The 15,078-nt window shown below is 40.8% G+C and overlaps 1 protein-coding gene across 10 annotated transcripts in view; it reads left to right on the top strand.

Annotated features, from left to right (window-relative positions):
* The window catches only part of RABGAP1L (RAB GTPase activating protein 1 like), a 229,596-nt gene extending 217,547 nt beyond the window's left edge, over positions 1 to 12,049 (top strand). For all 10 annotated transcript variants that reach the window (XM_064719782.1, XM_064719785.1, XM_064719784.1 and 7 more), the window contains 6 exons: positions 1,014 to 1,124; positions 2,809 to 2,913; positions 4,045 to 4,128; positions 4,619 to 4,690; positions 5,777 to 5,974; positions 6,382 to 12,049. In XM_064719782.1, the coding sequence (XP_064575852.1) occupies positions 1,014 to 1,124; positions 2,809 to 2,913; positions 4,045 to 4,128; positions 4,619 to 4,690; positions 5,777 to 5,974; positions 6,382 to 6,537 (726 nt within the window). In that variant the 3' untranslated portion in view covers positions 6,538 to 12,049. The remainder of the gene's footprint in view (positions 1 to 1,013; positions 1,125 to 2,808; positions 2,914 to 4,044; positions 4,129 to 4,618; positions 4,691 to 5,776; positions 5,975 to 6,381) is intronic.
* Positions 12,050 to 15,078: the final 3,029 nt, after the last annotated feature.

The raw sequence follows: 15,078 nt of genomic DNA, 5'->3' as shown, positions 1-15,078 counted from the left end.
ATTCCCTTTGCAGCCTGTTTGGTATAAAAGATAGACAGTGATGGAAAGCCAGCACAGTTTTTTTCTCATAAAATCCGTTTGGAGGAAGGCACCTCTTGTCTGTCCCACCTGGCTGTGTTCTTCTGAAAATGAGGAGTTGTATTTGATGTTAGAAGAAGTCCACTGACCCACAGGCATCTTTTGAATATGGTTCTTTTTCTCAGCTCTAGAGCAGCAGACACAGATTTCTAAAAGACATTAATGACTGTTCATTCTCCTGTTCCTTCACCTCCTGTGGTTAATGCTCCAGATAGTCATTTCTGCCTGTGTGGAGTGGGTAGGGAGGGCAGTGAAGCAAGAGCCTGCAGCCTCCAGGTTGTGCATTTTGTGTTCCTGTTACTGCCCTCAGCAGGTGCTGGGCTGAGGGATGAGCTCCCCTCTCCACCTGGCACTGTAAGGGACACTGGTGTCACTGGCAGGAGGTGCAGAGCAGTGCACAAACGGTGACACAGGATGTTGGAGCTGTAGGGAGTTCCCTGCTGAATGCTGTTCTTTGCTGGCCCCACAGGAGAGGGGAAGTTGGCACTGCCTCACCTACAAAGTGGACTATTTTTATGGATCCCTGCAGGCAGGATTTTGTAAAGTGGAGCAGGGCAGCTTTCTACTTTGCTTGGAAGCATTATTATGAGTAACTGTTAATTGGTCCCTGTTCGCTGCTGCTGGGTGGGATTTATCTGCCTGATATCTTAAGATGATGAGCAAGCAGAAACCAAGTGCTTTTGTGGAGAGATTAGTGTTTATTTTTGACAGGGAAACACTACAACCAGTGTGTCCCTTACACATCACAAACCAGTGGGATGGAAGTGGAATAGCTGCATTTGCACTGCTGGCTTAATTCACTGTTGTTTCCCAGAGCAGCAGTCCTGTCTTAATGTGCACTCCTGCCTTCTCAGTGTTTGGCACACACCATGCACTTGCTCATTGCTCTTCCTGAGGATTAATTTCCTTTCCTGGTTGTTCCTCTCTTTGCACAGAGGGAGAATCGCAGGCTCCAAGAAGCAAGCATGAGGCTGGAGCAGGAGAACGATGACCTTGCCCATGAGCTTGTGACCAGCAAAATTGCCTTAAGGAATGACCTGGACCAGGTAAGGGGAACTGAGCTGGCTCCCAGCTCAGGAGGAGCCCTGTTTTGTGCTCAAGTGGAAGCATGAACACATTCAAAGTGTAATTATTTTTGTCTTTATTTTCCTGTCAGCCTCACTCCTAGCTGCACTCAGGCACTGTAGGCACTCAGTGGGGTCTGGCCAAGACTGATTGCATCTCCTCCATTGGGGTAGTTTAGAAAATGTAGGCCATAACCTTTAGGCAGATAGCAAAGAACAAACATTTCCTTGAAAAAGGTGTCATGTAGTTCTTGGGAGAGTAGTTTCAAGCATTGCAAAATGTCTGTGTGGATCTGTTTTTCACAGCACTTCTAGTACAGCCAAAAAAATTCAGAGATAATGAAGTGGCACAGCACCAAAAATTCAACGGGCTCCTGGGTGTTCACTGATAACTGCTGGTGTTCCCTGTGGAGACTGGAATGTGGAGGGCAGCAGCTTTCAGAGCCCTTTGCCCCAGACACAATAGTTTTCAGAGAACCACACATTCAACCCTCTCTTTCTACACTGCAGGTGCTAGGAGAAACTGGAATGAGCACAAAAAAGGAGGAAAAATTTGAAGTTCCTTCAAAGCATATCTTAAACAGGTCTTCCATCATAAATATCCTTGTAATCCCTACTTTTGTTCTAAGATGTTAATCTCATCAATTTTCCATTCTTGCACCATTTGTTTTCCTTTCCCCTCCCATACAGCCTTATACACACTTAGCAATGAAGAAATCCTTAATCCATCTCTTCAGTCCCAGAGATGGTGGAGCTGGTTCTGCTGCCCTCAAACACCACTGATATCCTCATTAATCATTGTTACTGTGGCAGAAGGGCTTATACCACCCCAGCAGTAGAAAACCAAACTTCAGCTCAGAGACAAGTTCTATGTGGTTACTTGTTTCCAATGCCCTTTTCCCTCCTGTAATTTCAGCAAAGTCAGTGTTAATTGGCCACAACCATTTCCTGTCTGGACTTCATTACTGAACAGGAAGGGTGGTGACTGCTATGTGTGTTTCCAGCTGGGGAGGCCTACAGAATAAATTCAAACATTGAGAAATGTTTGGATATATTGGAATTTCTCTCCTGATGATCAGTGAGGACAGTGCTCACAAAAACAAAGGATTCCCAGTGTGTGCCACCACAAGCTTGGTCCTTCCAGAGAAAATTATATTCTCAATTATCAGGTTTCTTCACATAATACTTATTTGCACCAATAAATTATTTTCCTGGTGGTCCTGATAGTCTCTTACACTTGCCTTTGCCTTTGATCACGTTGTAGGGTACAATGCACCTAAGTATTTTACAGTTATGTTTTCCCTGCTCACAGATTAAAAAATGGCATGAGTTATTTGACATTACACAGGAGGTAAATTGTGCTGCCCTCACTTAGATTAATATTGCTCCTAACAAAAATATTCTGTACATCACTGTTTGTGCTAGGATATATTATCTGTTTATGTGCCACCTGGACATAGGTAAACAATTGGCCAAAAGTCCTTTTGCACAGGTGTTGAATCACAGTGAAATAATTCAGTAAATGGGGATTTCATATCAAAAAGTTACATGTGCCATTAGAAGGCAGGAAAAGGCAATGCTAAAACCTGAACCTGGTGTATTTCTGAGCTGTACATCCCAGTGTGTTTGTAGAACATCTGACTTACACAAGTGTCTCTGACTCCAGGCTGAAGACAAAGCAGATGTTTTGAACAAGGAACTTCTTGTGACCAAACAGAAGCTAGTGGAGACTGAGGAAGAGAAAAGGAAGCAGGAAGAGGAAACTGCTCAGGTAAGGCATTCTCCAGCTTTTACCATTTAGTTAGTAAATGTGAAAATGATTTTGTCTTCAAAATGCAGTTTAAAGTAAAAGTTTGTAGTGCCAGGGAATTTTTTTTTCCAAAGTACATTTTTCAGTAGGTTTTTTTTTTTTTTTTAATTGAGCTTTGAATGTTTAGTTTTTCATAGCTTATCCTCTTCCAAGCATTGTAATGATTGTTGTCACTGGTGGTGAGCAGTCTCAGCTAAGGAGATGTGATCAGACCTCTTAAACATCAAAATGAAGGAGCTGGAGGTGTTGTTGCCTTGTAAGAGCCCATTCTGGATTCAGCTGCTGGATCACTTAAATAATGTTCCTGCCTGAAGGCAACAGCAGAAGAACAGGGGTGGGAGAAGTTTGCTGACTAAACCTGGTTTCTACTCAGCTGCAAAATTCTCAGTCTTTGTTCTGTAATCCTGTATATCTAACATGCAGATTTCAAAAGTGATACCTTGATTTTTATTTTTGCTCTTTGGCAACAGTGACTGCAACAATTAATGTTAATTCATTGTGTGTCTCTAAAATGGAGCTCTCTGTTTGCCATAAGTAAGGCAGTGAGCTTTTTTTCCTACTCCAAGGCCTCTCCAAGTGGAGTGGTTCTGAAGGAGGATGAGTTAGCTGTGTTTTCACTCAGTGACACAGACCCAAACAGATTTTTTTTTTCCTCCTGCTATGGAAATGACAGTGTTGAGAGATTCTTCTTGTTCCATCTGCAAACAAACAAACAATCTGGCCAAACCTGCTGTGACAGTGTGCAGAAAAACAACAACTAAATCAGTAAACCCCACTTAATAGTAATGCTTTTCTTTGTGTTCTGTGGGCCATGATATACCACCATTTAACACAGAGAATGGGAATTAAGTTACAGGAGAATTCTCTAACCAGAGATAAAGGTTATAACCACAGTATAGACTTCTTGGTTATCACTGATATAATCAGTATTTGTAAACTGAGTAAATCAGACACTTGTCTGAGAACTGGAATTTCATAAGCAGCAGCTGTAGAGCTGTTGTAAACACAGCCAGACACAAAGAAAACAATGTGATGACACGTTTTGGGAAGTTCTGTCAGTGTACTGTGTAACTTCTCTCCTTCAATCCCTAGCTGAAGGAAGTCTTCAGGAAGCAGCTGGAGAAGGCAGAATCTGAGATCAAGAAAACCACAGCCATTATTGCAGAGTATAAACAGGTACCATTCCAGAGACCCTCTCTCATATTTCTTCTTTCAACCTGTTACAAGAGCTGAATTTTCAGCATTGCAGATGTCATCCTTCAAACAAGCTCCACCTTTCAGGCTTTCAGAGAGCAATGTTGTAATTTGTCATAAATCTTTTTGTGGCTTTCCTAATAGTCTCCTAATTAGGCAGTCAGGAATAACCTGTCTTTCAGCTAATTTTAGTACTGTAGGGTGAATGCTTCTGTACTTTGTGACATAATGCAGTACAAACATCATAAACCAACTCATCCATAAAATGTCCCTGTCTCTGTATTCTGGTTCTGTATTGATTACTGCTGGATTTTTATCATTAGCAGCAGCAGTGGAGTTGTTACAGGGGGAATGCATACACTGAGGCAGAATTTAAGAAATATTGGTTCTAGCAAAAACCCTTGTTAAAAACCACACAGATTCCACTTCAGCATAATAAACTTGAGCTAAGAGACTGCTTTCTCTGCTCCAGATTTGTTCCCAGCTGAGCACCAGGCTGGAGAAGCAACAAGCAGCCAGTAAGGATGAACTGGAAGTTGTGAAGGTGAGAACAATGTCTCTGCACAGGGGGTGTTCCTGACACAGGTGTTGCTGAATGCCAGGGGTACAGAACTGAAATGGGAGCTGAACTTAAAGCACATAGCCCCACATGCATTTTTCAGCAGATGTAAACAAGGAAAGGATTTATTTCCTTTCATGGTTCTTTTTCTTGCATCAGAGACTGTGGAACTCTCAAACTGGAAGTGTATTTAGTACTTGGCTTTTCTTTTTGCTGTTGAAATATATGCTTCTGGTAAAAACGTGGAGAAAACAATATTTACTTGGATGTTTTTATTAAATAGGAAAAAAAAGAAGACAAAACATGTTGTTTCTCAAGTGTGCACAGCAGAGGGATTGGAATTGGCCAGATTGGACAAAGTTTATACATTTGGGTTTCTGTAATTAAAGTAGAATTGGTTTAAGTAATTAAACCAAATGGCACAGCTAGGGTCATCCCCAGAATATTCACAGGGGCTCCTCTCCCCTCTCTAAACTCTTACCAGGAACACCTACATAAGAGTTAAAAGTTTCCTGATAGGTGGTAATAACAATAATATTAGTAATAATAATAATTCTGACTAGGCAGAGTTGTTTACCCTATGCTGTAGCTTCTACATATTTCTTTAGTACTCAAGCTGAACTGGATTTGTTACTTTTTAGTGACTTTATAATGTTATTGATAATAACATAAAATAATTCTAGGATTGATGTTCCTGTATTCTGCTGAAATAGCTCAATAGCCTGATTTAGTCTATGCAAGCCAGGCCAGCTGTTTCATCTACTCAGACATAATTTACTCTTCTGATTTGTGCTGACATAAATATTACAAAGCTTTGGTAGCAAGAAGACTCTAATATAGGAGCAAAGTCTGTGTGCTTAGAGCATACTAAGTAAATTTTAGGAATTTTTATACTGGTTAACGTACCCTGGAAATTGTTCATGAACTACTCAAATTCTTTTCATGCCAATTATAAAAACTGCAGTACTAGATGATTTGAGATTGAGGCAGTCTGACAAGTAAAATAGCTCTTCCAGGAAGTAGAGCAACTCCTGTAACATGGATTAAGAATGAGCTTTCTGGGTATTTCAGGGCAAAGTGATGGCCTGCAAACACTGCAGTGAGATTTTCAGCAAGGAGGGGGCACTGAAGGTGCCTGCTGTAAGCACGGACAACAAAGGCATCGAGACAGACGATGAGAAGGATGCACTGAAGAAGCAGCTGAGAGAGATGGAGCTGGAGCTTGCACAGACCAAACTGCAGCTCGTGGAAGCCAAGTGCAAAATTCAGGTACGTGGAATCCAAGTACAGCAGGGCAGTCACCTTAACGTCATGCTCAGCCCAAGATTATTTTGAATCATATAAAAAATTGTTTGAAGTACAGCAGGGTGGTCACCTTAACCTCATGCTCAGTCCAAAATTGTTCTGAATCACACAAAAAATTGTTCCAAAAGGGAGCACATACCTGCATGCCTGTATATCTGAACTTCCAGAAAAAAAAGCTGTCTTAAAAAGAAGAGGATGATTTTGTGTGTGTCTAAATATCTTGTGCTGTTTCGGCAGTTTGAATGTCTTCTCTCCCCAGTGCCTGGGAGATTGCAAGGGAAGTAAGTGCCGGACTTCAGGGACTGAGTGTGAAGATCCTTCTTTGTTAATTAATGAGGTTTTGATCAATTCTGACTATTCTGCTTTCTTAGGAGCTGGAGCACCAGAGAGGAGCCCTTATGAATGAAATCCAAGCTGCCAAAAACTCTTGGTTTAGCAAAACGCTGAACTCTATCAAAACGGCCACAGGCACACAGGCACCGCCGCCGCCGCAGCCGCCGGTGCCTCCCAGAGAGGGCAGCACATAGTCCAGCCACGGCGGCCCCAGAGCACAAAGAACAACACAAACCTGGGAGGATTCTTCCACTGCTCTCTCCTCCTGGGCAAAGGACAATGAGGCAGGAGTGCAGGCTTGAAGTGAAATTCTTCAGTGTTTTTCATTCATTTTCTGATGTGACCCTTTTTCAAAGGGGGGAAAAAAAGTCCTGGTTTATGTTGAGTTCCTACTTCCCATACTGCCTTGCTGAAAGCCACGTTCCGATACCTTCATACTTTTACACTTTATTTTATATGACTAGATGTTAAATAAATATTTCAAAACTAGGTCTTTAATACACATCTAATTTGAAATTATTATTGTCTTGCATAGAAGCTTTTTCTTCTTCTAGAGGAAGAGAGAGAATGGAAAATGTACAGTACTGCAGCATAATCTCTCCCTAGGAAGCACAGTGTAAGACATTGAGGATAACTTAGGCCCTGGGACCATCTCAGAAGTTTATCCCAGCAACTGCATCCTGCAGAGAAGCACTTTTTGTAAAGCTTAGGCCATAGCAAAGGTAGGCTTGTGCTCTCCTGGCACAATTGCTATGAGCTTCCCTTACAGCTCCTTCCTTTGGATTGCTTCTTCTTCAGAAATACAAGTAGTGCAGTTTTTGTAACACCGTTGTTTAAAAGCTATTTACAGCCCAACTGGAATTTAACCTAAAGTTCCCTAGTTCCCTTTTTAAAATTCATGTTTATATTCAGAATTCCAAGGAATAATTCCTTCCACTGGGATAAAGGGAGAACCATTTTGACACTTATTTGATGTTTTTGCTGAGAAGCAGAGCAGAGACCTTGCATGGTTTTGACCTTTTGTAAATCCTGTGCAATAAAGGGTAGGTTTTGTTAATAAAAGTTATGAAAACTCTGCCCTGGGTCTATATTCAGATTCCAAATTTGACACAGAAATGAGGCATCAAATAAAACACCCAAGAGGCTTGTGCTGCACTGATGAATAAAATACCACAGAAACAAGATCTGTTTGCTAGAAGTGTTTGGTTAGGAAACACTTTGTTGGTACTACTTATTTTTATAAAAACAAGCATTTTCAAGTGGAATACAAGCCCTAGACTTTCCTGTGGGGGTAGACTTCTCTGGTGATTCCCAAACCTGTCTGGTTGTTTTATATCTCTTAAGGTAAGAAAGTTCAAAAGCATTTGTTTTGACTAAACATAAAGTGTTCATAGAAATACTTATTTCATGGAAAATTAAACTATTGCTTGAACTGATGGAATATTTTTTTAATTATACGTGTCATGTCTGAAGATGGTCTTGCAGGTAAATGTCATTGCTGGACTAAATGTTGTGTATTAATTGTTTCATTTACAAGATTTTTCCAGGGACACTAGTTCTGTTTTGATCCTTTTTTTTTTTTTTAATTCTAAGGAATGCCATACATTGTCAGTTTTGTACAATAAAATTTAATAATACCCATCTTGTGCTTTGTTGTCAAGCATAATTGTGAATTATTTTCGACAGGGTAGTACTAATTTAATGTTACCAGTGCCAAAGGAAAAATTCCACAAGGCAGTCAGCTGATAGAAGTCAAGATCAAAATATAATCACCATCCTGACACAGTTCTCTCTTCTAAGAATAAGGGGTTAAAAACTTTAATATTTTAAAATGTACCTTCAAGACAGTGATTATCTGGAATTATTAATATAGTGAGGAACAAAAGGGGAAGAAATAGAAGGTATTTCTTTTGCAAATGTTATCAAAGGTCTTTTTCCCTTGTCACTGTCTTGCTCATAATATTTGCATAAATGTTTCCATTCTCTCGACTGACTAAACCCAGTGTTAGTCATTCACTTACCAGCTCTGTCTCACATTCAGAATGTGAATCTGAATTCATAATAAATCTGAAGTGACATTTAAGGAGACCTGGTGAACATCTGATTGTTGCATTTGAGAGTACTGTGCCTATGAGGGAAACTGGTTATTTGACAAGTGTCTGAATTTCTCATTTCATTTATCTTAAATCATACTTACAAGTGGATTTAAAACCATTATTGGAAAAGTTCAGTAAGAATGAGTAAAGAAATGTGTTAGGCTGTGATTCCCTGAGCAGATGAGTTAAGAGCTCACTCCTGCTCACCCATTGTACAGTCCTGTCCCTTGTCCTTGTAGTATGTACTGGAGATAATTAAAAACAACAACAAAAGAAGATGTGGGTGGATTTATCCCCCTACAGTTCATCTTTTGTCAAGTGAATGAGTTAAATCACCTCAAAGGATCCAATGAGCAGATCATGGGAGTGGGACTCTCCAAATTCATCAAAATGAACTGGTAAATAAGGTCACCACATTCTACAGAATGAGCTTTGACACAACATCCATTTTCTCAGTGTAGCTGCTTTCTGACTCTGGAAGTTTTTGCTACCTGCTAGCCATGATGAGTTCAAGCCCTTGTGCGGATGGAAGCTGGCTTACCTCGCCCAAAGGAAGTTTCAGAAAGCAATGACCCTAAAGGCACTAAACAATTTCCACCTTCCAGCTGTAGATCCAAGGTAGCATTTGTAGCAATGGCATTTGGAAGATTAATATTTAGGTGGAAACTGCATCTTCTCAGCATATACTGAAAGAGTAAGAAAATAGCTCTATGGCATTATGTTGATAAATATTCAGAATGAAGGAAAGGAGCAGGACTCCATGGTTAAACCAGGCAAGCTAAAATTCTATCTGCTGACTATAGATGCTATTGGGAAATTTAGTTTCCTGCAAGAAAAGAGATCTCTTAGTGACAGAACCACCTACACACATATCCTTGGTGGATTTGTCAGGGATAGCTAGCTTATTGCTCAGCTTTTCAGCAGGAAACATCATCAAGGTCTCACTGAAACTGCTGTTTCCATGTGGCACTGGAACAGCTAACATAGCTCCTAAGTCTGGAGTGATCAACCTTTTTTCCCTGAGTCGGTAGTAAACTATGTGTTCAGATCAAACTTTCATTAAAATTAATTTGAATTTTATAAATAGATATGTGGAACTAAAACCTATTTTTAAATTTTATTAAGAATGCATCATTCTGAAATAAAGTCTTTACTTTGATTAGGAACAAACCTCCAAAGAATATTTTTACTACAACTTTTATCTTGTTGGACTATAATCTCTTCCTGTGATGCCCAATATGGGGGGGGGGGGGGGGGAAGTCCTTCTTTTCACTTTAAAATGTTGGTTTTCCTTTGACTATAACACTTTACAGGCTAAATGAAGCAAGGCTGATTTAGTTATGTGGTACATTTGTGAACTAGTCTTGTATTATCTTTGTGAACCAAACTTAATATTCTAAAGTAATAGGACTTATTCCACTTAGTTTACGTTTCTAAATGTACCTGGAGAGGAATAAAAAGAAAAAAAATAAAATACCATGTGTAGAGAAGCCAAGAAACTGTGAAATCCCTGAGGTGCATCTGCATTAGGGTTTGGCAGAAACAGTCTCAGGAAAGGTGGTCAGCCATGAAATCAGTACTGCCAGTGGATAAACCCACCCTTGTCCCATCCATTAATGAGGATTTAATTGGCTACAGCTGAGTTACATTACTACAACTAAGCTAAAGTGCTTACACAGGTATGCAGTATTTTTTTCGTTGTTAGGTGTTTTAAATGACTTCTCTTATTTGGCCCTTGAAATTTCTTTGAAGATAAATGATCATCTCTGCTACTGTGTTAAGAACAACTTGAAATAAAGCCAGCCATTTACAAGGGGAGATGGAGATAAAAAGCCAAGAACTGCAGGAGTTCAGCCCCTTCACAAAGCATGAAGTGCCCCATTGACTTCAGGGTCCTGATGCCACTCATTGACTGAATGTGGTAGCTTAGGAGTAAATAAAAATCTGCATTTACTAGCTCTAAAGTATCAACATTTGGCAGTCACATGCCATGCTTTCTTCACAGGATCAAGATGGGGCTGTTCCCTTCCTTCTACTAAGTAGCTGCAGTGAAATCCATGAAACTACTTGTATGTGTGGGAGAGCTGCAATCAGGTGATTTTCATTTACTCAGAGGATTTTCATTTACTGTTAGACTCAGGGATAATTGGCAACTTCTGCCCCATCTCCTAAGCCTAAACACCTTGGCTTTGATACCAGAAGCACTCTTACCTTACAGTGCTGGTGTTCTTCCAGCTGCTGGAGAGAAAACTATAGTAAGTGTCATGTCTTATTGATTGTGAAGAGGGCAAAGATGTTCCCTCAGCTCTGGGGGATTGCTGTGGCTGACAAGCACCCCCTGTCCCAGCTGGACCCTGATGAAGGGGCTGCACCAGATGTGCAAACACAGAGGTTAAAACTAATTTATTTGTCTGTCTATTGTGCTAATATCCTACTGGGAACTGTCCCATTAGCTCCTTCCAGGTAATAACACTAAGGAGAGACATGATGAAACACTCAAGTTTGGATCTCTCAGGTGTTAGGGGAGGTGGAGGTCACAGCAGCCTTTAGAACTGAGCTAATCCACAGATGGCTTTTGGCAAATGCAATGAATTTGCAACTGGATAAATAATGCTCAGCATTGATCAAGACCTGATCCTTCCCAGGTCAGCAGTCTACACAGTTTATTTCAGGATTGTGACTTCACACATACAGGCCAATTCTCCAGGAATACAGGGCTCTCCATTTCTCCTGGGTCCCAATGGCTTTGCTACTGAATGTATTTCATGCTATTTTTACCTGAAAAACAAAAAATGGGTACAGAATTAGGATATTACTTTTTATTATTTTCTTATTCCGGTGTGACTTGCTTTTATTTAACCTGTAAAGGAATATATATATGTATCTTTGGAGAACTATATCTTGCATATAGAATAATATATAAGAAACAGAACGACAAGGGGATAAATACATCAAAAGGATTTGGTGTCATAAATTTCATTTGATACCACCAGAATCCTGGGCTGTACTAATTTCCTTACAGTTTCTCTTATTTTTGTATTTTATATAATACATGGATGGTACTACCAATGCAAACCACAGCAGGTGTTCCCAGATTTTTCTTCAGATCTCAATTCCTGCCTTTCAGTAACCCCTGAGTTTGCAATTCTGCTATAGCACCCTTGAAAGCTGTGCCAGGAGCTCTCTTGAGCTTTAGGAACTCTTGCTTTCCCATGGAAGAAGATGCTCTGGCTTCTTTGAATTGGGAAAAGATGACATATGAATGCAGAAAATTTCCAATCAAGCATAATCATCTCCCTCTGTGTCTGCCATTAAGGTGGATTCGCTCCAGCACACTGAAAACAGAGCAGCTCCAAAGCTCTGACTCCATGAATATGAAGTTTTCCAGCTGAGAACCATTCAGTACTACCACTACTTGGGTAACACATCCATGTATTACATAAAGTGCAAAATGGAAATATAAGTGTAATGCTTGTTATTAAAAGTGCAATTCAATGTACCTGGTCACAACAAATGTTTACTTTTTTAATTGTTACAAAATTGTTCGGATCAGTACCTTGTTATCATTGTGTGAACGATGCCTTGTAAAATAAATGGAAATGGAAAACGACTTGGGGATAAGGTGCTTATTTTCCTAAGCCATTTACTTAAGCAGCAGCTTAAATGTGTTTGCAGGAAGAAGCAGCTGCTGTGTCAGGTTTTCTGACGCAGTTCTCAGCAGCAGCTCTGCTGCACCAGTACACAGTGACTTGGCAGCTTGGCTGTCCAAAGGGGGTGCATGCTGATTCCAGCGGGTTCTTAGGATAATGTCCCTGTGCACAGGGGGCTGTGCCTGAGATCTGAGGGCTCACCCTGCTCCTCACCCAGCAGAGAGGTGTCCAGCACAGAGAATGCTTCTCCTAAAGGTTGGTGACACACAGCAGTGAGATAGTAATTGTTGTTAAGGATTTCGTGCTTCCCTGGAGTACACAAGCCTTGAGGTGCCTGCAGAAGAGACACAGGGGGCAGAAGGAAACAGCAAGAAACTGGCAAGTGACTACTGAGAGAGGGCAGGGCTGAGCAAGAACAGCACAGAGCAGAATGTGCCGCAGTCAAAAGTATCCAAATGCTCTATAAAACCATTTTTCCATGTGAGCAACTGCTCCAGGATTTATTTTCCATTAACTGAGAAGAACTGCTGTTGTTCCCAGATAAGAGCAAAAGCACACAGCACTTGAGGGGAAGATAAGGTAAAGACGGACAAAAGCTGAAGATTAAATTTACCAGCCATAACATTTTGTATGGATTTACTTCCACATCAGTATCCAAAGTGCTTGTCAGGAGAGCAGGCATCATCCAGATGCTGCTGCAGCTTCCTGCAAAGGAGAGCTATGTGGAGCTTGTTTTTACATGACAAGAGTGACAACTCTTCCACATGGAAGCTGCCACTCAAGGGGAAGTGCCATGTGTACAGAAATGCTCATCATTTAAGGAAACTAAATAAACACTTAAAAAAAAAACTTAAGGAAAAAAACAAATTACAGACTCACTTCAAATGCATTTCTACATTAACAGAAGCATTTCCTCCTCTAGTCTTAAATTAGAAAGCAGAACTTAAATTAGAAAGCAATATCAATTTAAATGGTAAAAATAAGAGCACTTGACCACGTATAAGACCATAACAATAATATAAGACCACAACTGAGTGTGGAGAAACTCAAAGATTAGTAGCTAAATTAAAAACCAAAACTTTTTTCCTTCTCTCAGTTGCTGCTATACAGAAAAAAATTATAAGGAAGTAGTTTGAATAAACAACTGTAGGGACACGGTTTGTGGTGATTGGGAGTGGGTACAGCTGTGAGCAGCAGGTGAGCAGCACTGACAGCAGTGAGCCATGGAGAGCCCGGGGCACTGAGCAACCACTAAAGGGCACAGAGGGCACTCAGGGGCAATGTGTGAACATGAGGGGATGAAAGGTTGGGCTAAGGAACAATAACAGAAATGCTTGCAGCCCTCTGAAGTGATATGATGTTATTCTGTATGGGCAGATGCTTGAAGCCTTCTAATGAGGTGAGGTGTTACTCTGTATGGGCAAATGCATAAAACCTTCTGAAACTGTATGGCAATACTCTGTGTATCCTGACTGTCTCAACTGTAACATAGACTGTGACAAGCAACTGCCCTTAATCAATTTTAAAAAAAGACCTAAAAGTAAATTCCAGCTGGCCATACTGTATTTCGGATAACATCAACTATCTTGTCTCCAAATGCTATTACTGAAGATGGTTAGGCTTATGCATAGTCCTATAGAAATTCAGAATACCCACAGTTCATTTTGCAGATTTTTTTTCTCCACTGCAGATCCAGAAGCACTGCAGCAGAGGGTTATAAGAAACACCTCAGTTCAACAGCTGTTAAAACCACTTTGGGGAATGCCAACTTGAACATAAATCTTTGGCATCAGGACTTCTATGAATTCATTTTCATCAAATTTCTTCTCCCTTCCCTACCTCTACGGATCTCTTTACAGAGGAGTTCCTGGGCGTTCACTTTAGAAGAGACAGAAACCCAGACCCTAAGCCCACGTACCAGCAAATGAGCTGGCATTCCTCAGTTTGGTAAAACAGGTGTTATCAAACTGGCATCTTATTCTGGAGAAATTGACTTTTTCAGCACTGAAGGGCTCTGTTCTGCCTTGGAGCACACTGTCTATAAAGGACATCTGGGGGCAAACACTGTCCCCTCTATGTTCCTGCTGAGGGAAAGAATGCTATTGCCTTAATGTTTTCTTCCAAGGACATTTTAATGCCCAGTGGGGCTATAGAAAGTTTTTTTTTGGTGCTCACTGAGCTGATTTAGTAACAGTGTAAACAGTCATGTTTTTCTTTTGATGAGGAAAATGCTTAGAAGAGAATTTTGGTAGCATTACACCAGCATGTTTTTACATGCATATCGCCAAATGCTCTATAAATAAAAGCTATATTTTCCTTGCAAATGGTTTGATAACCAAGTCTCTTACTCACAAAGTCACTCCCAGAGTACACATTGTGACATTACAGGTCAGGAACAATTTCCCAACAGTAATTTACTCTCTGGGTTTGTTGTAGAAAGCTTATTATGTATTTGTTCTGGGGGGCCTCCCTCTGCGGTGGTGAGTGTTGAGGGCACCGTGCCATCCATCCAACTTCTACTGGATTTGGTTGTTTTTTAATTGATGAAATCTTAGAATTTGAGCTTAAATCTTGCTGGAATTGATCTTGAAGGTCTTTTTCTACCGTAATGAAAATGAGGAGCAGACACAGAACAGGGCACTTAGTTTATAAGCCCATCTTCCTTTAAAGGCCGGGAACAGAGGTTTCTCCCACTTCGATCACCATTTACCTCCACTACATGAGCTTGATACTCTTTTCCCGAAGAATGAAAATAACATTTTATTTTGCAAATTTAATCCACGACCTTGACAGCCACGAGTTCGGGAGCACCTGCTGTAAAATTGAAGGGGAGATTCAAACTAAAATCCAGCCCATGCCTGCCTCAGTCGCCCCTCACACAGAGCAGCCCGGGAGGCGGGGAAGCGCCTGATCCCGCCCGTCCCTCAGAGCCCGGCGGGTGGGAAAACTGATCCCGCCCGTCCCTCAGGGGTCGGCGGGCGGTAAAGCT

The sequence above is a fragment of the Zonotrichia leucophrys genome, chromosome 8 (assembly GCF_028769735.1).
Source record: "Zonotrichia leucophrys gambelii isolate GWCS_2022_RI chromosome 8, RI_Zleu_2.0, whole genome shotgun sequence".
In the NCBI taxonomy this organism is placed as follows: domain Eukaryota; kingdom Metazoa; phylum Chordata; class Aves; order Passeriformes; family Passerellidae; genus Zonotrichia; species Zonotrichia leucophrys.
The sequence above is the reverse complement of the archived record's forward strand: the minus strand, read 5'-3'. Positions and strand labels throughout refer to the sequence as shown.